Raw genomic sequence first — 23,369 nt, forward strand, 5'->3', positions numbered from 1 at the left:
TTGATGAACATCTACGGATGCCTACGGTTAATACTTATATTAGGAAATCGATTACGGGACTAACCCTTCCTACTCCCTGCGGCTGCTACAGAGGACAATTGGACAATCTTCGGATGTTCATTAGGTTATACATTTCGCTTACCGTGATGTCGTGTTAGTCCTAGTACCATAGGATAACACTTACATTAGTACATTTTCCTATTTACTTTATTTTGTGATAAATTCACATAAATGAAGAGTTAGACTAAGTACTTTTAGTACTAGTCAATAGAAAGGAAAAACTATCATTTTACTTACAAAACATTCGGGTCTTGGTAGAAGACTACATTTCATACTAGTAGGAAATAAGGGATTTTCTAGGGTTTTCATACTTATATCAACTGTTTCATTCAAAGATTTACATAGCATACATAACAGATTTCCAAAACAAGACAATGAAATTTAAATACTTATGAATTCACCAACTTTAGGCTGATACTCGCTTTCAAAATAACTTGTATTCTTAGGTCACCAGTAGACAGGTACGATGGCCAGGTTTTGAGAAGACGGAGCACATACAAGAGTCGTCTTTTATTTTGATTGTATTTTTGGTGTCTTATTGCATTGAAAGAACACAAATGTATTAAAACTTTACTTTTAATGCAATGGATGATGTTGTTGCTTGTTTACTACTTTAAGTTTGTTTGTGATATTGTACATGACGTTCTCCACCCCGGAATGTTTCCGCCGTTCTTGGTTTTGGGGTGTGACAAAAACTGAAGAATGTCCGAATAAATACCTCAATATGGACTCTATGAACTCTGAAGTCGCCAAAATCGCACCTCCTTCAGCCACCTCTTGCCTTCGTCACCCCCTTCTTGCAAAAACACCCACAAAAAGATCAAGAATGGCCTCTCCTACCTCACAGGCGCTCTAGATCTCTTAGGGTTTCTCTCTGGGGTTTGGTAGCTGCAAATGACGGCCTTAAGGGCATTTAAATATGTCCCAAACCCCGGAAATTAGGGTTTCATTAAACAGCGTGGACTCGCCGAGTCCACTCATGAACTCGCCGAGTCCGGCTGTGAACCTGAATACGAATCTGCGACCATACTCGGCAAGTTTATACACCAACTCGCCGAGTCTCCTCACAACTTCCAAATATAAAAGAATAAAATATTATACCTGGGAATCCGGATATTACATTGCGCATGTACTGTAACAACCCAAAATTTAAGACAAATATTTCATTTTTAATTAAGTAATTATACAAAGCCAGTAGTTTGAAAATATCAATAGTATCAACCCGTATCACAATGAAACCAGTATGTAAAGTAACCAAAAAATGTCATAAAAGAGTAATATTAGAGTACAACACCCAAAGATCTCATATGCGGAAAATCATAGTGTGATGCGCTGCGATCATACCGACTCCTTTTCTTTCGAAGAAGAAGTACCTGAAACCAAAATTGAAATCCATAAGCACGAAACTTAGTAAGTTCCCCAATCATACCACATAATCACATACTGACAGGCGTATTTGGGTGCATGACCTACCATGTCAGACATATCTGGGTGCTCGACCAACTCTGTCAGGCATATATGGGTGCCTGGCCTACCTTCCGGTGTATTTTAACTGGTTACGAGGTCTATTTCACCACTAGAACTACCACATAATACATAACATAAATATACTATCAGGCATATTTGGGTGCTCGACCTACCCTCCGGTGTATTTCAACCGGTTACGGGGTCTATTTCACCCATACGACATAATAACATAGCATACAAGCACATAAATCTCAATAGATAGTGGCATACCAATGGATTATTTGGAGCATTCACGTAGAGCATTTGAGTTTAATGGATTGCTTGGAACTCAATGGATTACTTGGAGTTCATAGAGCATGTGATAAAGGAACTAATCTTTTAAGAAGGGAACAAATTGTTTGACGAAGGAACAGATCAAGTGACAAAGAAACTGATCTTTTAAAAGGGGGTATAGAGCACCTGGAAGTGGAGTGGAGCATTCTGGTGCATGGATGCACCATCTATGATCAAGATGGGCCATATTATGCTTGGATATGCCGTTCTGTAGTCAAGTTGCACCATTAAGAAGGATGGTATGCCGGTAAGAAGCAAGGTGTGCCACCTTAGGGAGCAATTGTGCCATTTGGGAAGGAGGTGCGCTACCTAGAAGGGAGATGCACCATCTTTTGGAATGATGCACCATTCCTTGATCAAGATGTGCCATCTACATGCATGATACTCCATCTTGATGTAAGGATGCACCATTTGGTTCCTTGATGAGCCATGATATCCATGATGAGCTACTTAAGTTTTAATCTCCTCTTTGATGCTCAAGATCGTTCAAGGATGATCAAAGGTTGATGATGCTCATGGATTATTGCTTGATGTGCAACCATGATGGTTGATGAGGGATGGTGATCTAGATGTGGCACTCTTGCATCATGATGAGCCACTATGGATCATGATGATCCATCATGAGTGTTGTTGATACCCATGAACTGTATATCAAGGGTGAATGATCCAGAAGCTATTACATGGTAGAATGTAATTGGTTGACAACTATCGTGGGCCTATAGATGAATGGGCTTGGCCCATTAGGGTTTTAGGTCTGATCCCTTCACTATAAATATAGATGCCTGCTAAGTCATTTATAGAGTCTTGAATCCTTAGTGAGTAAGTCGAATCTTTATTAAGTTGTACATGTAACCTCTTTTTGATAGCTTATAAATAAAGAGTAATCCCCTCATGCCCATAGACATAGGCCACTTTGACCAAACCACGTATATACTGTGAATTGTTTGTCTTTGGTTTTGCTTCTTTTTCGAATTACTTCCTAACAATGATCCTCAGATCTTGTCAAGTGGCGTTAGATTTGTTCTAATTCTTGACAAGTGTTGTCTGGTTCCCTAAGAAAATCCTAAATTGTTCAAGTAAACTATCATGTACAAGATTCTTTCCAATTATTTGTACATACAGAACATCAAATGATTTAATTGATTTAATTTGAAATAAACATTTCCAGTTTAACACGTTAGTGCACTTAACACATCTCCAATATTAGCATATATTCATCTTAATCGCTATTAATTTCTTGAACCATGTTTTATCTTTGAAAAATATGGCTTTTAACCACTGAGTTGATCCACCATGCAGAAACATCTTCTTTTATATATATATATATATATATATATATATATATATATATATATATATATATATATATATATATAAAGACTCATAACTAAATAAAACATAGTTTGGGAACAAATATATCTAGTTTAATTAAAACTTGACCTCATTTTTTTGAGCTTGGTCCTAAGACCCTTATTCACTTCCACTTGATATATATATATATATATATATATATATATATATATATATATATATATATATATATATATATATATATAGGGAAAGGACAACCAACCAATTTTAAGTCGAGACGATAAACATTAACTGTCTGAACCAGTTATTGTTCCTAAGCCACTCTTTTTTTTTTAATATATATATATATATATATATATATATATATATATATATATATATATATTAAAAAAAAAAAGAGTGACTTAGGAACAATAACTGGTTCAGACAGTTAATGTTTATCGTCTCGACTTAAAATTGGTTGGTTGTCCTTTCCCTGCAATCATTGTTCTCCACCGCCTCTCAATGTTTTAATTAGTAATATCCCTAGTATGTTACCATTCCGCCATGTATTGCTACTAGGGGTGTTCGTTTGGATGGATTGGTTTGATCCAATTTAATCAAGTAAATCCAAATTGATTTCAGTTTTCAAAACATGGATCCAAATAGTCCAAACTAAATTCAAATCTGATCTAATCCGATCTAATTGCAATTCGGTTGGATCGGTTTTTATAATTTGGTTTTAAAAAACAAGAACATTTTAAAAAGACATATAATTATTATATTACTCAATTTTATAGAATAAGCAAAAACAAATTATTTAGTTGTGATTTAAAATTTCTAAACAACTGCTAAGAATGTATATTATAATTTATAAATATAAATTTTTTTTTGAAAGAAAATGCATATTAACGTTTTTTATTATACAAAACTTCTTGAACCTATATGAAAAAATGAACAACAAAATTAATAAATAATTATAAATATATTAAAAATAAATAAATAATAAAGTGGTATTCGATGTTTTGGGTTTATTCGGTTCTCATTTTATAAACAAAAACCAATCCGAAATCCAAAATAGTAATTTGATTGTGGTGAAAACCAATCAAAAAATTCAAATATCTGAATCAAAAAATCCAATTGGACAATTCGTTTTTATCCTAACGAACGACCTAGTCTACTTGATTCTTCTTCACAATCTCACTCACTGTTTCTATCTAAAAATCTATCGTCTCCATCATATGTCACTGCTACCACATAAAATCTTCTATATATGGTTGTTTGTTGGCTTTTCTGATTCATATTTAAAAAACCATCAAATTTCTCAATTTCTAATTTCAGACGAGACCTAGTTCAATTACACTCTAATTTTCATTCGATAATTTGATACTATGAGGGAAAGATTTTCTCCAACGGTTTTAGGTTCTGTTTGCATTTACTTGTGTACTTAGAAAATTGAGGTAAGATTCCCAATCGATTCCACATTTCAATCTATCCATATTCTACCACATCGCCGAAGCCACTATATTTAGTTGCTTTTTTTGTAAATTGTTCCTTGCACCCAACTACAGGGAAATTGGTTCATTTTCTTATTGGCTACTTTTAAATTGATGGATTATGCTTTTCAAATAGAGAGAGAGAGAGAGTGTGAGAAAGAGAGAGAGAGAGAGAGAGAGAGAGAGAGAGAGAGAGAGAGAATAACGATACCCATTTGGTTGACATGTGTTGGGTAAGAAAACTCAAATTCTAACAATTAGCCATCTGTTGAGTGTAACAATGTAAATTTCAAAACAAAATTTTCATTTTTCATCCACCATGTTCATATAAAAACATTCTCAAATATTTCCAATTTTAGTTTTTGAAACATAACATATCCCAAGATCATAAAATCAATCTCTCTCTAGTGTGTACGAGTCACGTCGGTGCCTTCCCACGGTCCTCACTAGTACCTGAAACACATAACACAACAACTGTAAGCATAAATGCTTAGTGAGTTCCCTAAAATACCGCATACAACACATACGCCACTCGAGGCTATAATACGACCCTCCGGTTGATGTGTCTCAGCGGGACCCTCCAGTCCCGTAGCTCGTTGGACCCTCTGGTCTGGTCATAGCTCATTGGACCCTCCATTCCGGTCTATAACATCATACAACATACATATATCACATAGCACATAATCTCTTACGTAAAACATAAGACCCTCTGGTGAACACATAATACCACTCTAGGTAGCGTATAGTGAGAAGACTCACCTCAGGTGTCTCGGTAAGTCTCTAGCTCGGTAGAAATGTGATCTAGCCTCCGCCTAATCACATAAAGTAAATACTCTCATAAATATAACTATAATCAAACCTTTCTTAACATCCTCAGAAGGGTAAAAGATCATTTTACCCCTCTCTTGGCTTAAAGGCCTCACTGTTGACCAAACCCTAAAAGTCAACAAAAGTCAAAGGTCAAACTTTGACCCGACTCGTCGAGTGTACTTGGGCGACTCGGTGAGTCTACACGTGTCCAGTGACTCTCTTAGTCCCTCTTGGCACGTCGAGTCCTTCCCCTTACTCGACGAGTCACTCCTGGCATGAATCGCGGGCCACTCCGACTCAACTCGTCGAGTCTCAAGAACAACTCGACGAGTTCCGCCTTGAACTCCAGTCCCCTAACTCTCCCTGACTCACCGAGTTATTTCCCCAACTCGGCAAGTCTACTCACTGAGTGATTTATGGGAAACCCTCATCCTACTCGCCGAGTCTGATCTTCGGACTCGGCGAGTTCATGTCATGCACAAACTCCAAAGACCTAATGAGGCCAGATCTGTTCCTTTAATTCATAGATCTGGCCTTTCCAAGCATGATAATCACGTAAAGTTCAGACCTTGACACTAACATATCATCTAAATGGTCTAACTTGGTGATTTATCCCCAAAAATGACATCCTAAGCTCATGGCTCCCAAAATAACTCATAAAGCTCCAAGGGTTAAGGTCTCTGGACCTCTTTGGGTCCAGATCCAAAGCATAGACTCGAGCAGGGACCAATTGCTCAATTTATCCATCCTCTAAAGGGGGTTAGAAAACCCTATCTCTAAGAATCAATACCAAAAATGAAGAAGGTCCGAATAAATACCTCAATATGGACTCTATGAACTCTGGAGTCACCACAATCGCACCTCCTTCAGCCTCCTCTTGTCTTGGTCACCTCCTTCATGCAAAAACACCCACAAAAAGATCAAGAATGGCCTCTCCTACCTCACAAGCACTCTAGATCTCTTAGGGTTTCACTCTGGGGTTTGGTAGCCGCAAATGACGGCCTTAAGGGCCTTTAAATATGTCCTAAACCCCAGAAATTAGAGTTTCATTAAATAGCATGGACTCGCCAAGTCCACTCATGAACTCGCCGAGTCCGGCTGTGAACCCGGATACGAATCCGCGACCATACTCTGCGAGTTTAAACACCAACTCACCGAGTCTCCTCACAACTTCCAAAAATAAAAGAATAAAATATTATACCTGGGAATCCGGATGTTACATTAAGCATGTACTGTAACAACCCAAAATTTAAGACAAAAATTTAATTTTTAATTAAGTAATTATACAAAACCAGTAGTTTGAAAATACCAATAGTATCAACCCATATCACAATGAAACCAGTATGTAAAGTAACCAAAAATTGTCATAAAAGAGTAATATTAGAGTACAACACCCAAAGATCTCATATGCGGAAAATCATAGTGTGATGCGCTGCGATCATACCGACTCCTTTCCTTTCGAAGAAGAAGTACCTGAAACCAAAATTGAAATCCGTAAGCACAAAACTTAGTAAGTTCCCCCATCATACCACATAATCACATACTGACAGGCATATCTGGGTGCATGACCTACCATGTCAGACATATTTGGGTGCTCGACCTACCCTGTCAGGCATATCTGGGTACCTGGCTTACCTTCCGATGTATTTTAACTGGTTACGGGCTCTATTTCACCCCTATCACTACCACATAATACATAACATAAACATACTGTCAGACATATTTGGGTGCCCGACCTACCCTCCGGTGTATTTCAACCGGTTGCGGGGTCTATTTCACCCATACCACATAATAACATAGCATACAAGCACATAAATCTCAATAGATAGTGGCATACCAAAAAATTATCAGAAATAAAATCATCTCTACTATAAACAACTACTAGTGGGCAAACATTGGTGCCTTCGACCCATTTATACAAGGAAGGTAACTCACCTCGAATATTGGAAAACAGCTGAACAATCCTCAGCTCCGAAAATCAGCCCAACTCAATCACCTACACATAAAATATTTCCTTAAGTACCCTTTCACACTCATAACCGTTAAGGGTCAACTTTAGTCCAAGTCAAATTAAGTCAAAGTCAAAGTCAACGCTCCGAGTTAACTCAACTCGTCGAGTCTGGCCTTCAACTCATTGAGTTTTCATGAATCATAGAATCATGATATTGCGATCCAACTCATCGAGTTATCTTCCAAATCGGCGAGTTTCCATAACTTCCATCTCTCAAGAACCACACTGTTGGGTCAAAATCAAGCAAACAACACCATTATAGAGATCTATGAAACAACAAGGCAAGGTTGAGACTTTCTTACCAGAAAGTGATGAAAATGAAACAAAGTTTATGGATCCAATAGCTCCTCCTCGTTCCTTCAAGCTTTTCTTTCTTCTACAAGTTTCAAGTACACAAAACTCCCTAAATGACTTACAAACTGTGACATCCACATTTTCACGGCCAAAATAGACCGATTTTTGTTTATGCTTTATAAAAATCAGAGTACTTCTTTTCATAAAAATTTTACGGAATTTGTTCCAAGAAAAACACGATAAATACGTTATCAAAACATTTTCGAAGAAACGTATTTTATTTATGTTAAAACGTTTGGGATGTCATCGTCAATACATAAACATAAGCATAAACGGAACTTACATTTATTTACACTAGTGATCTACATCTCTTTAATCTCTCAGTGTAATGTGACTTCATATCAACACCTGTGATGTAAAAAAACTGACTGGGTCAGGTTGGAAAACCTGGTGAGTACATAGGGTTTTCAACCCACAATAGTATAATTATTATGTTTAAACAATCAAACAATCAACCCAATTACCCATCCCCATTATCTTCTTTTAGTCTTCCCTAAAGATATTATCTCAAGGGTCATCTCCTATATCATATTTACTTCTCATCTCCTTACATCGTATTTCCTTATGTGATTGTTCCTACGGACTTTACCTAAGGATCATCGCCTACATTGCATAGACAATACCAATTTTTCCATTGGCAAACATGTTGACCTTGGAAAGTTCTGTTGGAACTAGGTAAGGAACACGCTTCATTTTCTCCGTAAAACTTGCAGCGTAATCGGTGACACTCATTTTTCCTTTCTTTAGGTTCTGAAACTCGTTGTTGATCTCTAGTAGATCCTGCTCAGAGCAGTACTGCATTTTCAGTTGCGTCAGGAAATCTTCCAAGACATCTTGCTTACTTCTCCCTTGGGCATCGTATCTGCCAATAGCTTCCACCAGCTCAAGACTCTGGTCTTTAGTTGTCTGACTGCAAAGATGGTTTTCTGCTTGTTGCTACAGTCGCAACTCTCAAACACCATCTCCATCTCGGAGATCCAATCCATAATTTCCACAGGCTTCAGGCTACCTGAGAGACTTGGTGGTCTTGCAATTAAGACGTTCTTGAACATTCGTCCATCCTTGTCATTTCTCCTCTCCGGGCCATCCCTTCGTTCACCTTGAGTCCCTACTTGACTCACTTGGCGAATGTAGTTCCCTTCCTCAGATTGCTCGGGAATTGGCTCGGTTGGCTCTGCATGTATGGTAGGTTCGTCCCTATTTTCGTGGAACATCTATCTCATTTATTTCCTTTATTCAGCTAGCATAGCCTGAATCATGGCTTGAACTCCAGCCATGGTGATTGGCTTGGGTACATCTTCTACTACGACAGGTATTTGCTGAATCACCGGGGGTTGATTCCTATTCTCATTTGCATTCACGTTTTCGCTATGGGTCCTTGCCATCTTGATCTATACACCAAATAAGGTGAATCTAGATCTTTATTTAGGATAGACGTTTAAATTATCCTTATCACTCCGAAACGTTTATATGCTAGTTCTAATATCGTAGTTAAACGCTTAGAATCCTAAACACATAAGGTTTCCAAATCTGGTCGGCAATAGACCATAGATCCGATCAAACTATAGCATAACAAATCATTTAGCACATAAAGCAATTTAGGCATCATTCCTAAAATAAGCTAGTGCTCACACCTCACAATCATCGCTTAGCATTCTAAGTTTAAGTCTAGAAATAAATCCATATTCCTAGTTCCCTTAAACTAATACTATGATACCAACTGTGACATCCCCATTTTCACGGCCATAAAAGACCGATTTTTGTTTATGCTTTATAAAAATCAGAGTACTTCTTTTCATAAAAATGTTGCGGAATTTGTTCCCAGAAAAACATGATAAATACGTTATCAAAACATTTTCGAAGAAATGTATTTTATTTATGTTAAAACGTTTGGGATGTCATCGTCAATACGGAAACATAAGCATAAACGGAACTTACATTTATTTACACTAGTGATCTATATCTCTTTAATCTCTCAGTGTAATGTGGCTTCATATCAACACCTGTGATGTAAATAAACTGAGTGGGTCAGGTTGGGAAACCTGGTGAGTACATAGGTTTTTCAACCCACAATAGTATAATTATTATGTTTAAACAATCAAACAATCAACCCAATTACCCATCCCCATTATCTTCTTTTAGTCTTCCCTAAAGATATTATCTCAAGGGTCATCTTCTATATCATATTTACTTCTCATCTCCTTACATCGTATTTCCTTATGTGATTGTTCCTACGAACTTTACCTAAGGATCATCGCCTACATTGCATAGACAATACTAATTTTTCCTTTGGCAAACATGTTGACCTTGGAAAGTTCTGTTGGAACTAGGTAAGGAACACGCTTCATTTTCTCCGTAAAACTTGCAGCGTAATCGGTGACACTCATTTTTCCTTTCTTTAGGTTCTGAAACTCGTTGTTGATCTCTAGTAGATCCTGCTCAGAGCAGTACTGCATTTTCAGTTGCTTCAGGAAATCTTCCAAGACATCTTGCTTACTTCTCCCTTGGGCATCGTATCTGCCAATAGCTTCCACCAGCTCAAGACTCTGGTCTTTAGTTGTCTGACTGCAAAGATGGTTTTCTGCTTGTTGCTACAGTCGCAACTCTCAAACACCATCTCCATCTCGGAGATCCAATCCATAATTTCCACAGGCTTCAGGCTACCTGAGAGACTTGGTGGTCTTGCAATTAAGAAGTTCTTGAACATTCGTCCATCCTTGTCGTTTCTCCTCTCCGGGCCATCCCTTCGTTCACCTTGAGTCCCTACTTGACTCACTTGGCGAATGTAGTTCCCTTCCTCAGATTGCTCGGGAATTGGCTCGGTTGGCTCTGCATGTATGGTAGGTTCGTCCCTATTTTCGTGGAACATCTATCTCATTTATTTCCTTTATTCAGCTAGCATAGCCTGAATCATGGCTTGAACTCCAGCCATGGTGATTGGCTCGGGTACATCTTCTACTACGACAGGTATTTGCTGAATCACCGGGGGTTGATTCCTATTCTAATTTGCATTCACGTTTCCGCTACGGGTCCTTGCCATCTTGATCTATACACCAAATAAGGTGAATCTAGATCTTTATTTAGGATAGACGTTTAAATTATCCTTATCACTCCGAAACGTTTATATGCTAGTTCTAATATCGTAGTTAAACGCTTAGAATCCTAAACACATAAGGTTTCCAAATCTGGTCGGCAATAGACCATAGATCCGATCAAACTATAGCATAACAAATCATTTAGCACATAAAGCAATTTAGGCATCATTCCTAAAATAAGCTAGTGTTTACACCTCACAATCATCGCTTAGCATTCTAAGTTTAAGTCTAGAAATAAATCCATATTCCTAGTTCCCTTAAACTAATACTATGATACCAACTGTGACATCCCCATTTTCACGGCCATAAAAGACCGATTTTTGTTTATGCTTTATAAAAATCAGAGTACTTCTTTTCATAAAAATGTTGCGGAATTTGTTCCCAGAAAAACATGATAAATACGTTATCAAAACATTTTCGAAGAAATGTATTTTATTTATGTTAAAACGTTTGGGATGTCATCGTCAATACGGAAACATAAGCATAAACGGAACTTACATTTATTTACACTAGTGATCTATATCTCTTTAATCTCTCAGTGTAATGTGGCTTCATATCAACACCTGTGATGTAAATAAACTGAGTGGGTCAGGTTGGGAAACCTGGTGAGTACATAGGTTTTTCAACCCACAATAGTATAATTATTATGTTTAAATAATCAAACAATCAACCCAATTACCCATCCCCATTATCTTCTTTTAGTCTTCCCTAAAGATATTATCTCAAGGGTCATCTCCTATATCATATTTACTTCTCATCTCCTTACATCGTATTTCCTTATGTGATTGTTCCTACGAACTCTACATAAGGATCATCGCCTACATTGCATAGACAATACTAATTCGGGGATTACTCCCTCAATATGTGTCTAGCAAGGGTTAGGGTATCATCACATGATTACGCAACCACAACATCGCATGGACTTGTAAATCATGATAAGGGTTAGTCTATCATCGCATGAATACGTAGCCACAACATCGTCTGGACTCGTAATTCATAATAAGGGTTAGACTATCATCGCATGAATACGTAGCCACAACATCGCCTGGACTCGTACTTCATAATAAGGGTTAGACTATCATCGCATGAATACGTAGTTACAACATCGCCTGAACTCGTAATTCATCACCTACAGGTTATGAGCCTGCTGGTGTTTCCACGGGGTTGTCTATAATAGTCTGTGGTCGCCATCTATACTCTGGTAGATGACTACATCTCCAAATTGTCGGACAAGGTTGTAGTATCCTACACCACCGATTCATAATCACCTATCTATCCTCACCTAATTATCATCACCTTCCTATCATCACCTATCTCTCATTATTTTATTTGATCACTCACCAACTATTTCATCTACCCATGTTTTATCCCAACATATTGTAGATATAAAATAAATATACAGTTTAAATCATTAAAACATGTATAAATCATTCATCCAGCATAGACAACAAGTATTCAGATAATATACACATATAGCACGTAAATTATGTAAAATACTTCATATCTATGTGTAAGATGAAGGTAACTATGCACTCACTTGATTAGGTGGTGAGTCGGCACTCGGACAGCACTTCGATACTCTCAAAACAACTTTCCTTCGATAAAACCTAGTATCAACACCACTAGGGTTTACTCTAACGGTAACCGCGACAAATTAATAGTTCAACTATTATTATTATTATATAAGCGTTAAATAGCACTCAATATAACTCATAATAATATCCCAAATAATTATTTTAAAGACCTAATAACATTACTATATCGAAACATAAGCTACGCTAAAGATAGGGTAGGGGTAGCTCACTTACAGCGGGTTTTCTCGAAAATCGGGAGCAGCGTTTCCGAGCCGAAAGACCCTTTTTCTTGGGACTCCGGGAGCCTCAGGGCTTCCTTCGGGTGCTAGGGGGTTTACCTATGCTTTAGGGTGGTTAGGGAGCTTAGAGAGAGAGTATAAAGAGAGAAAGAAGAGGGTTGAGGGGTGAGGAAATGAGGGAACCCGACACCTTTATTTATAGGCTGAATTCCTGATGGACTCGCCGAGTCTGAGTCATGACTCGCCAAGTTGGTGCATGTGGCAACCTTCTGGTGGTGCCACGTGTCCAATACTGGTGGTGCCATGTCACTCCCTATCGCGTATTAGCCTTCAAAATTAGAAAAATCATAACTTTCGCATACGAGCTTCGTTTTTGACGTTCTTTATATCCACGCGTAGGTAAAATCAAGATCTACAACTTTTGTTTAGACTCTGTGGGCTAATTCTCGATCGATCTCAAATTTAACAGTAGGAGACGTTTAGACTGTTAAATAACCGTGAAGAATTCATAACTCCTTCATACAGACTCCGTTTTCGTCTGTCTTTTTACCGTTGAGTTCCTATTAATGAGATCTTCAACTCTCATTTAGGTCGCATAAGCCAAAAACTGCTCAAACTAAAATTCGAGTTTCGGATCGTGCACTACTAAGCCGAATCTTAGAAAAATCATAACTTCTTCATACGATGTCAGATTTGGGCGTTCTTTTTATGGATTTTCTCGGTTTAACATATTCTACGACTTTCGTTTAGATCACTAAGGCTAAAAAGTCCTCCATCGTAAATTCACTATTTACGCTTCCCGGTGCCGTGTCGGTTCCGTCGCGAAACTTCATCGGGCCATAACTTCTTCGTTATAACTCGGATTTTGGCGTTCTTTATACGTACGGAAACCTTGTGGCATATTCTACAAATTGGTTAAGATTATTTATTCTTAATAATATTTTGTCTAAAAGTCGTTTTCGACCCCTATTGCCTCTAAATTAACTAGCCCGGATTTGCGGGCGTTACACAAACTCTCACAAATGCCTTAGGATTTCGAGATTAGGGTTTTGGAATGCAGAGGCTGGGAATAAGGCCAACATGTTAGGGTTAAGGTGCTTAAATAGGGTTCAAAACCCCATAATTAGGGTTTCATTTTACCCAGCCAACTCATCAAGTTGAGGTCTCCCAACTCGTTGAGTTGGGTTCTTGAAATCCGCGGTCCATAAAATCTCTACTCGATGAGTCTGGGGCCTTAGACTCATCGAGCTGCTCTATAAAAATGAACAAATTGTAAGTTTAAATACATACCAGAAACCAAGCGTTATATATACGTTATTCAATTGTTGACCTTCTTTTTACACAATATTACAAGAACTTCAACTGTTAATCGTATGTTATGTATCTCTGTGTGTATGTGTCTGTATCTGCGTGTGCGTATCTTATATGTAGGTAATTGTATTGGTGTATTTGTGCCCTTTACAAAATTTAATTGCTTTGTTGTTTTAGATTGCTGGTTGACATTTTAAAGTTAAGGAGAAACAAAGGGAACTTGAAGAAAATTGTAATCACAAGCCACATGTTAAGAAGCAAAGTACAGGCTAATTGTGTCTTCACAAAGGTATGTTATATTTTTAAGTGGAATGTGTTCTCAGATATCGTTTCTACCTCAAAAATTACAGAAACTACTTCATGATTGACTGGGAAGATCTATAAAGAATTGCCTTTTGGCAAGATTTACATGTGTATCATAAAGCTTGAAGGGAAGAATGCCATAGTAAATAAATTAACAAAATTAAGTTTCTATTCTAAACTATCAACATGTAAGCACGTATACAAATATATAAAGAAACATCAACCCTGTTGCGAAGCACGGACGCGTTTACTAGTTACTATTATTGTTTAACTTACACCAAAATTCATGCTTAAAGTGACCCACTTCTTGACATCACTATCATACCAAACGTTTTGATATTTTTGTTGGTTTTGTCATAACTGTCATATTTATATATGTATGCCACTTCCTTATTTGTTAGAATTATTTTCCTTGTTCATAACCATGTGAACCAAAGGTTGGCCTTATTGAACTTTGCTACTTCCTTTGTTATTTTTCTACACATGAGGATATTCTTAAATGCATAAAAGACAATGATATCTTATCCTTTTAACGTTTCATGGTATGATTGAAATATTTCTAGGATTATGGAATTTGTCAATTACACTTGATTAGGTGTGAACCTCATATATTATATAGGTGTATTTAAAACAATTAAATATGTATAAACATTTGAAAATTTTGAATTTATAAGAAAAATGAAAAAAAATATTGAATTACTAAAATTAAAATGTTTTTTTTTTCTCTTTTAAATTTAATCAAATCATTTAGATAAAATAATCAAAGTAAATTAATGATATTTTATTTTAAAATTTTGAAATTATAAGGAAAATCCATTAATAAAATTGATATACATTTATTATTAAATTTAAATACTATATGGAATTTAATAAAATAGGAAAACAACAAAATTACATATAGAACAAAAATTAATTCAAAATAATCACAAAATGACATGTGGCAAAATGAATAGGAGTGTGACAAGTAGCAAAAAAAAACTTTCATTTATTAGAGAAGATTCCTTTATTTTCATATTTTGTATTGATAATTGGCCAATGCAACGAATTGAAGTTCATTACGTTCTTCCATGTATAGTTGGCAAAACCCAACATGATAAGCTAACCTACAAGAAATGAACGAGTTTAGATAAAGTGATTGTCACTATCCTTCACACAAATTAAGTGGGTAAGGTTTAAGTCAAACTCTTTCAAGTTGACACAAAAATACACATTCATAATGTCTAAACCATAAACCCGCCAACTGACACAAATTCGACACAAAATAAACGAGTTTTGATAAAATATTTTAGTTGTTTAAGTAAAAAATTGACATGACACGAAATGACAAGACAAATACACTATTAAGGTTAGGTTCAAATTTTTTCAACCCGTTTAATATTTCACATGAAATAAATCCGAAATGGCACGGCAAATTTTCCATGACAGGCTTTGAATTGTTTGATTCATCTACTAATATTCAAGTTTTGTTTATTTGTTGTCTCATGTTTTAATCTTAGGTAAATTTATGCTCACATTGGATGGATTTATGCTATAACTTGAATTTGATCAAAACATCTACATTCATAGTTTAACGGAATAGTTGAATGTGATCAAATATCTAGTTGGATTAAACTCAACCCATTCATACGGATTTTAGTGTGGGGTTGGTGGTTGTATCAAAGACAACATTGTCCCCTCCTATGGAGGTTGTGATATATAGGAGGGGTACCACCAACCACATATGGACTATATAAACTATGAACACTTATTCTCATTCATCTGTCTACCATCTTTAGTTGTATTACATACATAAAGACTTGTATCAAAATAATATTTTGTGAATCTTTTTGATTTTAACTAGTTTATATTATGCTTAAAGTAAAAAATTGAATGGGATGAAAGAGAAGAGATATATAAGTTTTCATATGTTGGAGATAGGAAATATGAAACTAAAAGAGGAGGAAAAAGTTGATATAGCACTGAAGTTACCAATGGGTTGAGAGAGATGAAGTCCTTCGCTCCTTCCATTCTTGTTAGATATCGTCTAGAAAGATTCAATAAATATGGAGTTTATGGTCAACCATAAGGCACAGCTTTATATTTGTAGTTACGGTAAGTACAAGTTAATAAAACATAATATTTTATATATTTTATTTAGATAAATTGATTTTTGAAGTGGCGAAATCACATTCACCTTCCTTTTAAAATGATTTTTTTTTTTTACAAAAAAAATTATATTTTAGTATGCCCTCATAAAGTTTGGTGCATTAGTTAATGTAATTACAACTTTTTTTTTTTATTTTTTTTTTATTTTTAGAACCGGCAAATTTTATTGACTAAGCACTACCTAGCAAGATGCTAGGCAGATCCAAAAGGAAGACTACATTTGAGTTTGTATTACATACAATTTAAAGGGCAAACACACCAGTTGTCCCATTTGAGATGACATTCTACTCTTCTATACCTAATCCAATTGAATACAATAGATTTAACCCTATCAATAATCTGGGAGTGTGAATATCGTGTGCTCCTAACACCAATTCACATCTTGTTTTCCATAGTATCCACATCCGGTGTGCACCCCAAGCGTCCATAAATGGTTCACATAGTTTTAATGTCACCTTACTAAAAATTTGGTAGACTAGATATCCAAATATATATACCATTATGCCGCTGCAATTTGACTAATTTGATATCATTTTTACCATCAAACTGTATTAGATACAATCATTGTTGTCTTACCTTATGCAGCAAAGATATATATGTAAAAATACAAACATACACCGCATACATAAACATAGTTAACCCGTAGCTACTCGACCTAAAACAGAAATTAATGCATAGCGACACTAGACATATACACGTTATGAAGTGAAAGGTGTTGCTACAGCCAAAAGAGGAGTATTCTTACGAATAGTAAGGCCAGGTCGTTCAGTCATATCTAGATCTTCTTCCTTCCCATTGGGTAACTCCCAGTCAAACTTGAGCAAAAGATTGGCCAACACATTCTCATTCGTAGTCATTGCAAATGCAATCCCAGGACACCCCCTCCTTCCAGCCCCAAATGGGATCAAATCAAAGTCAAGACCTTTGTAATCAATTGAACACTCCAAAAATCTCTCAGGTTTAAACTCATCCGGTTCATCCCACACTTTAGGGTCTCTTGCAATGGCCCATGCATTAATGATTACCCTAGTTCCTTTCATGACATCGTAGCCCATGACTTTCACATCTTGGCTCGCAACCCGAGGAATTAAGGTTGGGATTGGAGGATGAAGCCGAAGAGTTTCTTTAAACACGGCTTTTAAGTACTTCATGTTGTCGATATCATCATGGTTTATCTTTGACTTCCCTTTAAGAACCATCCTTACTTCATCCTGAAGTTTCTTGAGAATCTTTGGATGTTTTAGAAGTTCTGTAAATGTCCATTCTAATACTGTTGCTGTTGTATCTGTTCCAGCGGTATATGCATCCTAGATAAGATATATCAAAGCTTAATTTGTTACCATGAATTAAAATGTAACATAGTCATTCTGTATATTTAATAATGCTTATATTTTACTATTATTTTTGAATGAATATGAATACTAACCGATTTAAGTATTGGTCGGTACTGGATATATTTAAATATACATACTAGTCCTGAAACCGTGAATCGTGCTACATGGAGGCATCTTGATAAAGACGAAATCCATGAGATGCACGAGCTATATATAAAATACACAACAACTATGCGTCTGTCTATAATCTATATCCATCTTAAATAAATTATTTAACATTTTTTATGATATTTTTGCAGTAAGTCATATATATGGACCAGCTTTGTATGATGAATCTTTTGTTTTACCACACGTGGATTTGTTCTTTGAATTGAATTGAAAAAGTAACGGTTATTTTAACCATTAATCATTTATACCTTATAGACAGAATTTCTGGATCTACTACTAATTCTAAGGCACGTATGTTTTCAGATGAATGTTTTACTTTTAGATTGAATCATCTCCGATTGCTTATTGAAAGAAAGGCGATCCAATTAGTCAACTTGCTTACTTGATATACTTAATCTGTCTTTTTTTTTTATTATTTTTTTTTTTTTATTTTTATAAAGAAGAAATATCATCGATCAAAATATTAAAGTGATCAAGATAGAGGAAAGAGAGTTACCAATAGGAGTGCTTTAATTGCAAGTCTGTCGATAGTAACGCCTATGCTATCATCCTTCTGAATCCTAAGTAGTATATCAACGAAGTCTTCACCACCACCACCAGCCGCCGACCCTTTTTTCAGCCGTTGCTCCACCACACCGTCCAAGAACTCATCCACCTCTCTCGCCACCCTCTCGACTTTAGCATTCAGTCCTCTCAATCGATCCACCCATGCAAGCTGGGGAATAAAATCCTCCAAATTAAGACCTCCCAATATCTCGAAAAACTCCCTCAGCATATTCTTAAACTTTCTCCCGCTCTCTCCCTCGCTATACTTCCTTCCAAACGTCAACCTACACACGACATCATTCGTGAGCGTCACAAACATATCACTCAAATCCACCACCTGGTTACCAGATTTCTTGATTTTATTAACAGCAAAGGCGATCTCTTCATCCCTCACTTCACTACTAGATTCCACCCTTTTGTTGCTCAAGAAATGGAGAACCATTATGCTCTTGACTTGCCTCCAGTACTCGCCATAAGGTGCTACCGAGACTTCTTTCAGGTCGCAGAGCAGTTTCCGCCACATTTTCACGTCGGGTCTGTTCGCAAATATGAGATCTTGGGTTTTCATTATCTCGGAGGCTGCTTTTGCTGATGATACCACCAGGGTTGGGATGCAGCCCATGTGGATGAGCATGAGTGGACCACCGTGGAGTTGGGATAACGAATGGAGGGAGCGATGGAGGAGTGGGCTGATCTGATGGAGGTTACCGATCACCGGTAGTTTTGGTGGTGAAGGTGGTAGGTTTCTCTTGGTTGAAGGTCGAGTAAAGTAGTAGAGTTTGATGAGAAAGAACACTAGCATTATCAAAGTGGAAGCATACACCAAAGGAGCCATTGTTTCGCTTTTGGTGAAACTCAACATTTTGAGAAAATGAAGTGGTGTGGCTGCCTTCGTCTCTTCTTCTATGAGTTTATATATATTTGAAATTATATTTTTATATTTATAAAGATGATACATAGTAACAAATTTTATTTAGTCAAAAAAGGTTAAAGATGTAGTATTAAATAAATTAAAACCAACGACAATTCATGGTTTGGGATAGGAAAAACCCAAAAAAAAAATTAAATTAAATTAATTTTTTTTCTAAAATATATTTTAAATTTCAATATGAATTTAATATTAACGATATTCAATATTATTCTATGTTGAATCGTATCAACAAAATCTTTTTAATGATGTAACTTTTTCTTTTCTCTATATTTTTTGATATATTAAACAAATAAAAGAAAATGGCTAGGATATAAAACAAATAATTTAACTTAAGAGGGTAATAATATGCAACAAGAAAGTAAAAGAAAAAATTGCAAACATGTCCTTATCGTTTGTTATTTTATGTTGTTGGGGTCCATGGCGTTTATTTTAATTGGTTGTGGATTGGTGCTAAAACTAAAAAAATACTACCTTACTATATTTATGTTTTATTATTTTTCTTTAAGTATTTTATTACTATTAAATATAAAAAAAGTTTGCCACAAACAAACCCTATCCTACCCCATCCCACCCATTCTCTCTCTATCGTTGTCTCAACCCTTCTTCTTCTTCCTAAGGTTGTCCGGAATGATCACGAGTGAGTTATTAGTGAAGAGGAGGTCATGTACCTATTTAACCATTTCACAATTAATCCATTGAGTTGTGGAAATAATATTCACTCGTGGTTAGACTATGAAGAAGCAAAGAGAGAGAGAGAGAAATGTGAGGGAAGGAAAATGAAACCAATCAAATTGATCGTCTTCCACCGTCTTCACAACCACTCTAAGTCACTCCACATCCAAGCCACCGACTATTAGGAAGGTGTTTACGCGTCCATTGGTTGGACATGTCAGCTTCACGAGTCTTCTTCTATGTCCACTCCGGACAGCCTAAGAACCGTAAGGTTGTGAGAAGTAGTCGCAACCAAACCACTAGAAAAGTGCTGACCACCACCTACCACCACCAACTCACTAGATATTGGAATGGTTACAACTCTATAATATTTATTTTTTATTTATTAATTTTTTTATGATTAAATTAAATAAAAAACATAATTTAAAACATAATAAAATGTTTTACATTAGTTGAAACCACATTAAATTAATTAAAAAACATAGAAAACCTAAATAATAGAAAACTAAAGCTAAATTACTAAAAAAATAGAAAGTTATACCTAAATTACTAAAAAAAAACATAGAAAATTAAACCTATTTTACTAAAAAAACATAAAAGCATAAAATCTAGTTGCAATACTTTTCGAGAACTTGTTGAATTTTTAAAAATGCGCTTAAATTTTCTGGTGCGAGATTCGGTTGCGGCATCGTGTTTAAAATTTGAACATCAGCGAGTGCCATTTTTTTGCTGACGAGCTTCCTCCATTGATTCTATTTTTTTTCCTTAAAAACTAAGACTTATGTCTATTTTGTCCGCTAGTACGTCCTCGTTGGTTAATTTTTCGTTTGAAGACGCCCCTTTTATCGCTTTGTCCCTTTTCGGTGGTCGACAAAATTGGAAGTTCTAGGGACCCTCCTCCTTGGTGGTGTCGAATTCATCATTGATGGCTCATAATGCATGCTGTTTGTTTACTTGCTATGATATGACTATGATTGTATGTCGTTGATATTTTGGGGGAACTCACTAAGCTTCGGGCTTACAATTTTGGATTTTGTTTCAGATACTTTGGATGATTGAGTGAAGGCGAAGGCGTGAGCGTGCACCTCTTCACATTTTTATGACTTTATTTCTCGGATACTCTAATATGAAAGTATTTTGAAAACATTTTGTAACAATTATTGGTTTTTGAATGTTTGAAAAAGTTTTAAATTGGCTTTAAATTTATAGATGTTACAAGTTGGTATCAGAGTCTTGGTTTGAGTGAATTGGAGGAACACTCGTGTGAATCCAGTCTCAAACCAAGGAAAGATTTTTTTAAATGATTTTCAAATTGTTTTCAAAATACTAAAGGAGGATGCACAATGTACGATCAGCCAGAGCCAGTAAGTAAACCCTAAAATACCATACGAATATTTAATATTATGATATGTTAGAACAACATGCTAGTGATAGGCTAGAGATCTTCAGAAATTGCATGATAGAAATGCCTGATTATATTATGTCTGATAGCCTAGGGTTTTCCATATATGAAATTGATATCATTACTGTAATTGCTTAGTGTATGTATCATAGTTGTAAATAATTAAGATCTTATAGCATGGGAATGTTTGGTTTGACCTTATTTCTTGTTCTTGTTTGATGAAGGGCATAAGGTAGGATCAAATATATTCGAAAGTCTATAGGGTCCAACATTATGTATGATTAGCATGCATGAGTGTTGCAGGGTTTCATGGATGAGTTGTGTAGGATCAGTCAGTCAGTTATGAGATATTTACCCTTCCTCCAGGAGTAAGGATTGAGCGCTCGCCTATATTTATGTATATTGTTAGGGCGTTGTAGTGATACTTGATACAAATATGGGTAGATGTGGAAGGTAGTATGGGCCCGTACTACTGCAAACACATGACCCATATGTGTATCAAAGAAGTCACAATCCCTAGGGCTTTGTTGGGAGTTGCTTCCCTATTATTATATGAGATGTCTGATATATTCCTGATATATTTTTAACATCTTGGTTACGTGGAGATTTGTAACTGGATCTGGGTCAGGTTCAAGAGAGGGCGGTCAGGAAGGACCAGCAGTGCCTGAGACTATTGGTCAGATGAGACTGGATGAGTTTGATGCCAGGATTCGGTTGCTACACTGTTCCGAGCACAGTTGTCAGAGATATTTGGGTCTAGACCGCTATGGTGGAGCACTTTGATCAGCGGTATGCAGCTCTTGTTGAGATGGCTGCCACTGCAAGAAGATTAAAGATGAAGTATTAAATAAATGAAAACCAACCACAATGGTTTGGGATAGGAAAAACCCTATATATAAATATATATATATATATATATATATATATATATATATATATATATATATAATTTCAATATAAATTTAATATTAATGATATTCTATGTTGAATCGTATAATCTAAATCTTTTTAATGATGCAACTTTTTGTTTTCTCTATATTTTTTTGATAAATCAAACAAATAAAAGAAAATGGCTAGGATATAAAACAAATAATTAAACACAAGCGGGTATAATATGTAACATGAACGTAAAAGAAAAAACTACAAACATGGTCCTTATCCTTTGCTATTTTATGTTGCATCCATATTGTTTCAAAATTGTAAATTCTGTCTCTTTTTTAATTACTTGTGGATTTGGTCCTCCAAAGACTCTTCATTGTTTTTCTTTAATTATTTTATTATTATTAAATATAAAAAAGTGGCCACACACAAACCCCACCCCTTTTCTCTATCACTATCTCAACCCTCCTTCTTCTTCTTCTTAAGAATCGTAATCCAATTTTCTCAGCATACTCGATGCTTAAAGAAGATCCACACAAAGACGCACAATCAGACACACAAATCTTTCCTTCTTCCCTTACGTTTGGATCCGATTTTTAGATTTGTTCTCAAAGACATGTGGGTTCGATTCCTACACCAGTACATCAATACAACCACCATATGATGATGATGCGCCACCAACGTTTGCACCTCCACATTCCTCCACTACATATTCTCTATTTTGTTCTCTCACCACTCACCAGGCACCGAAAAGATAAAGATGTGAAGGATTTGTGGAGTTGGTTTTTTATTTTCCGAAAAAGATTTAAGCCTGGTTTCAATCATTCATGGGCTTTAGAGATTTAGGTAATATGAGTTATGAACAATGTAATGTCTTTGCAAGTTATCCATTGTTACAGGGAAGATATGGCTTAGTTCAAAAAATCCCTTTTGTTCTATTTTTGTCTTT

At 36.0% G+C, this 23,369-nt stretch overlaps 1 protein-coding gene across 1 annotated transcript; it reads right to left on the minus strand.

Annotated features, from left to right (window-relative positions):
- Positions 1 to 17,001: 17,001 nt before the first annotated feature.
- Positions 17,002 to 19,438, minus strand: LOC145042496 (cytochrome P450 736A117-like). The gene is made up of 2 exons (XM_078990939.1): positions 18,487 to 19,438; positions 17,002 to 17,795 (listed from the first exon to the last, which is right to left on the minus strand). The coding sequence occupies exons 1-2, from the start codon at positions 19,396 to 19,398 to the stop codon at positions 17,187 to 17,189; spliced, it is 1,521 nt and encodes a 506-aa protein (XP_078847065.1). The 5' UTR covers positions 19,399 to 19,438; the 3' UTR covers positions 17,002 to 17,186.
- Between the last annotated feature and the right edge of the window lie 3,931 nt (positions 19,439 to 23,369).

Source organism: Lactuca saligna, chromosome 4 (genome assembly GCF_052625555.1).
Source record: "Lactuca saligna cultivar CGN05327 chromosome 4, ASM5262555v1, whole genome shotgun sequence".
NCBI lineage: Eukaryota > Viridiplantae > Streptophyta > Magnoliopsida > Asterales > Asteraceae > Lactuca > Lactuca saligna.

Bases quoted from the DNA above. Each gene is read 5' to 3' on its own strand.
- LOC145042496 (XM_078990939.1), bottom strand. From the start codon at position 19,398: ATGTTGAGTTTCACCAAAAGCGAAACAATGGCTCCTTTGGTGTATGCT. The intron at 17,796-18,486 runs GTAACTCTCTTT...TATCTTATCTAG, and splicing joins CAATTAAAGCACTCCTATTG to GATGCATATACCGCTGGAAC.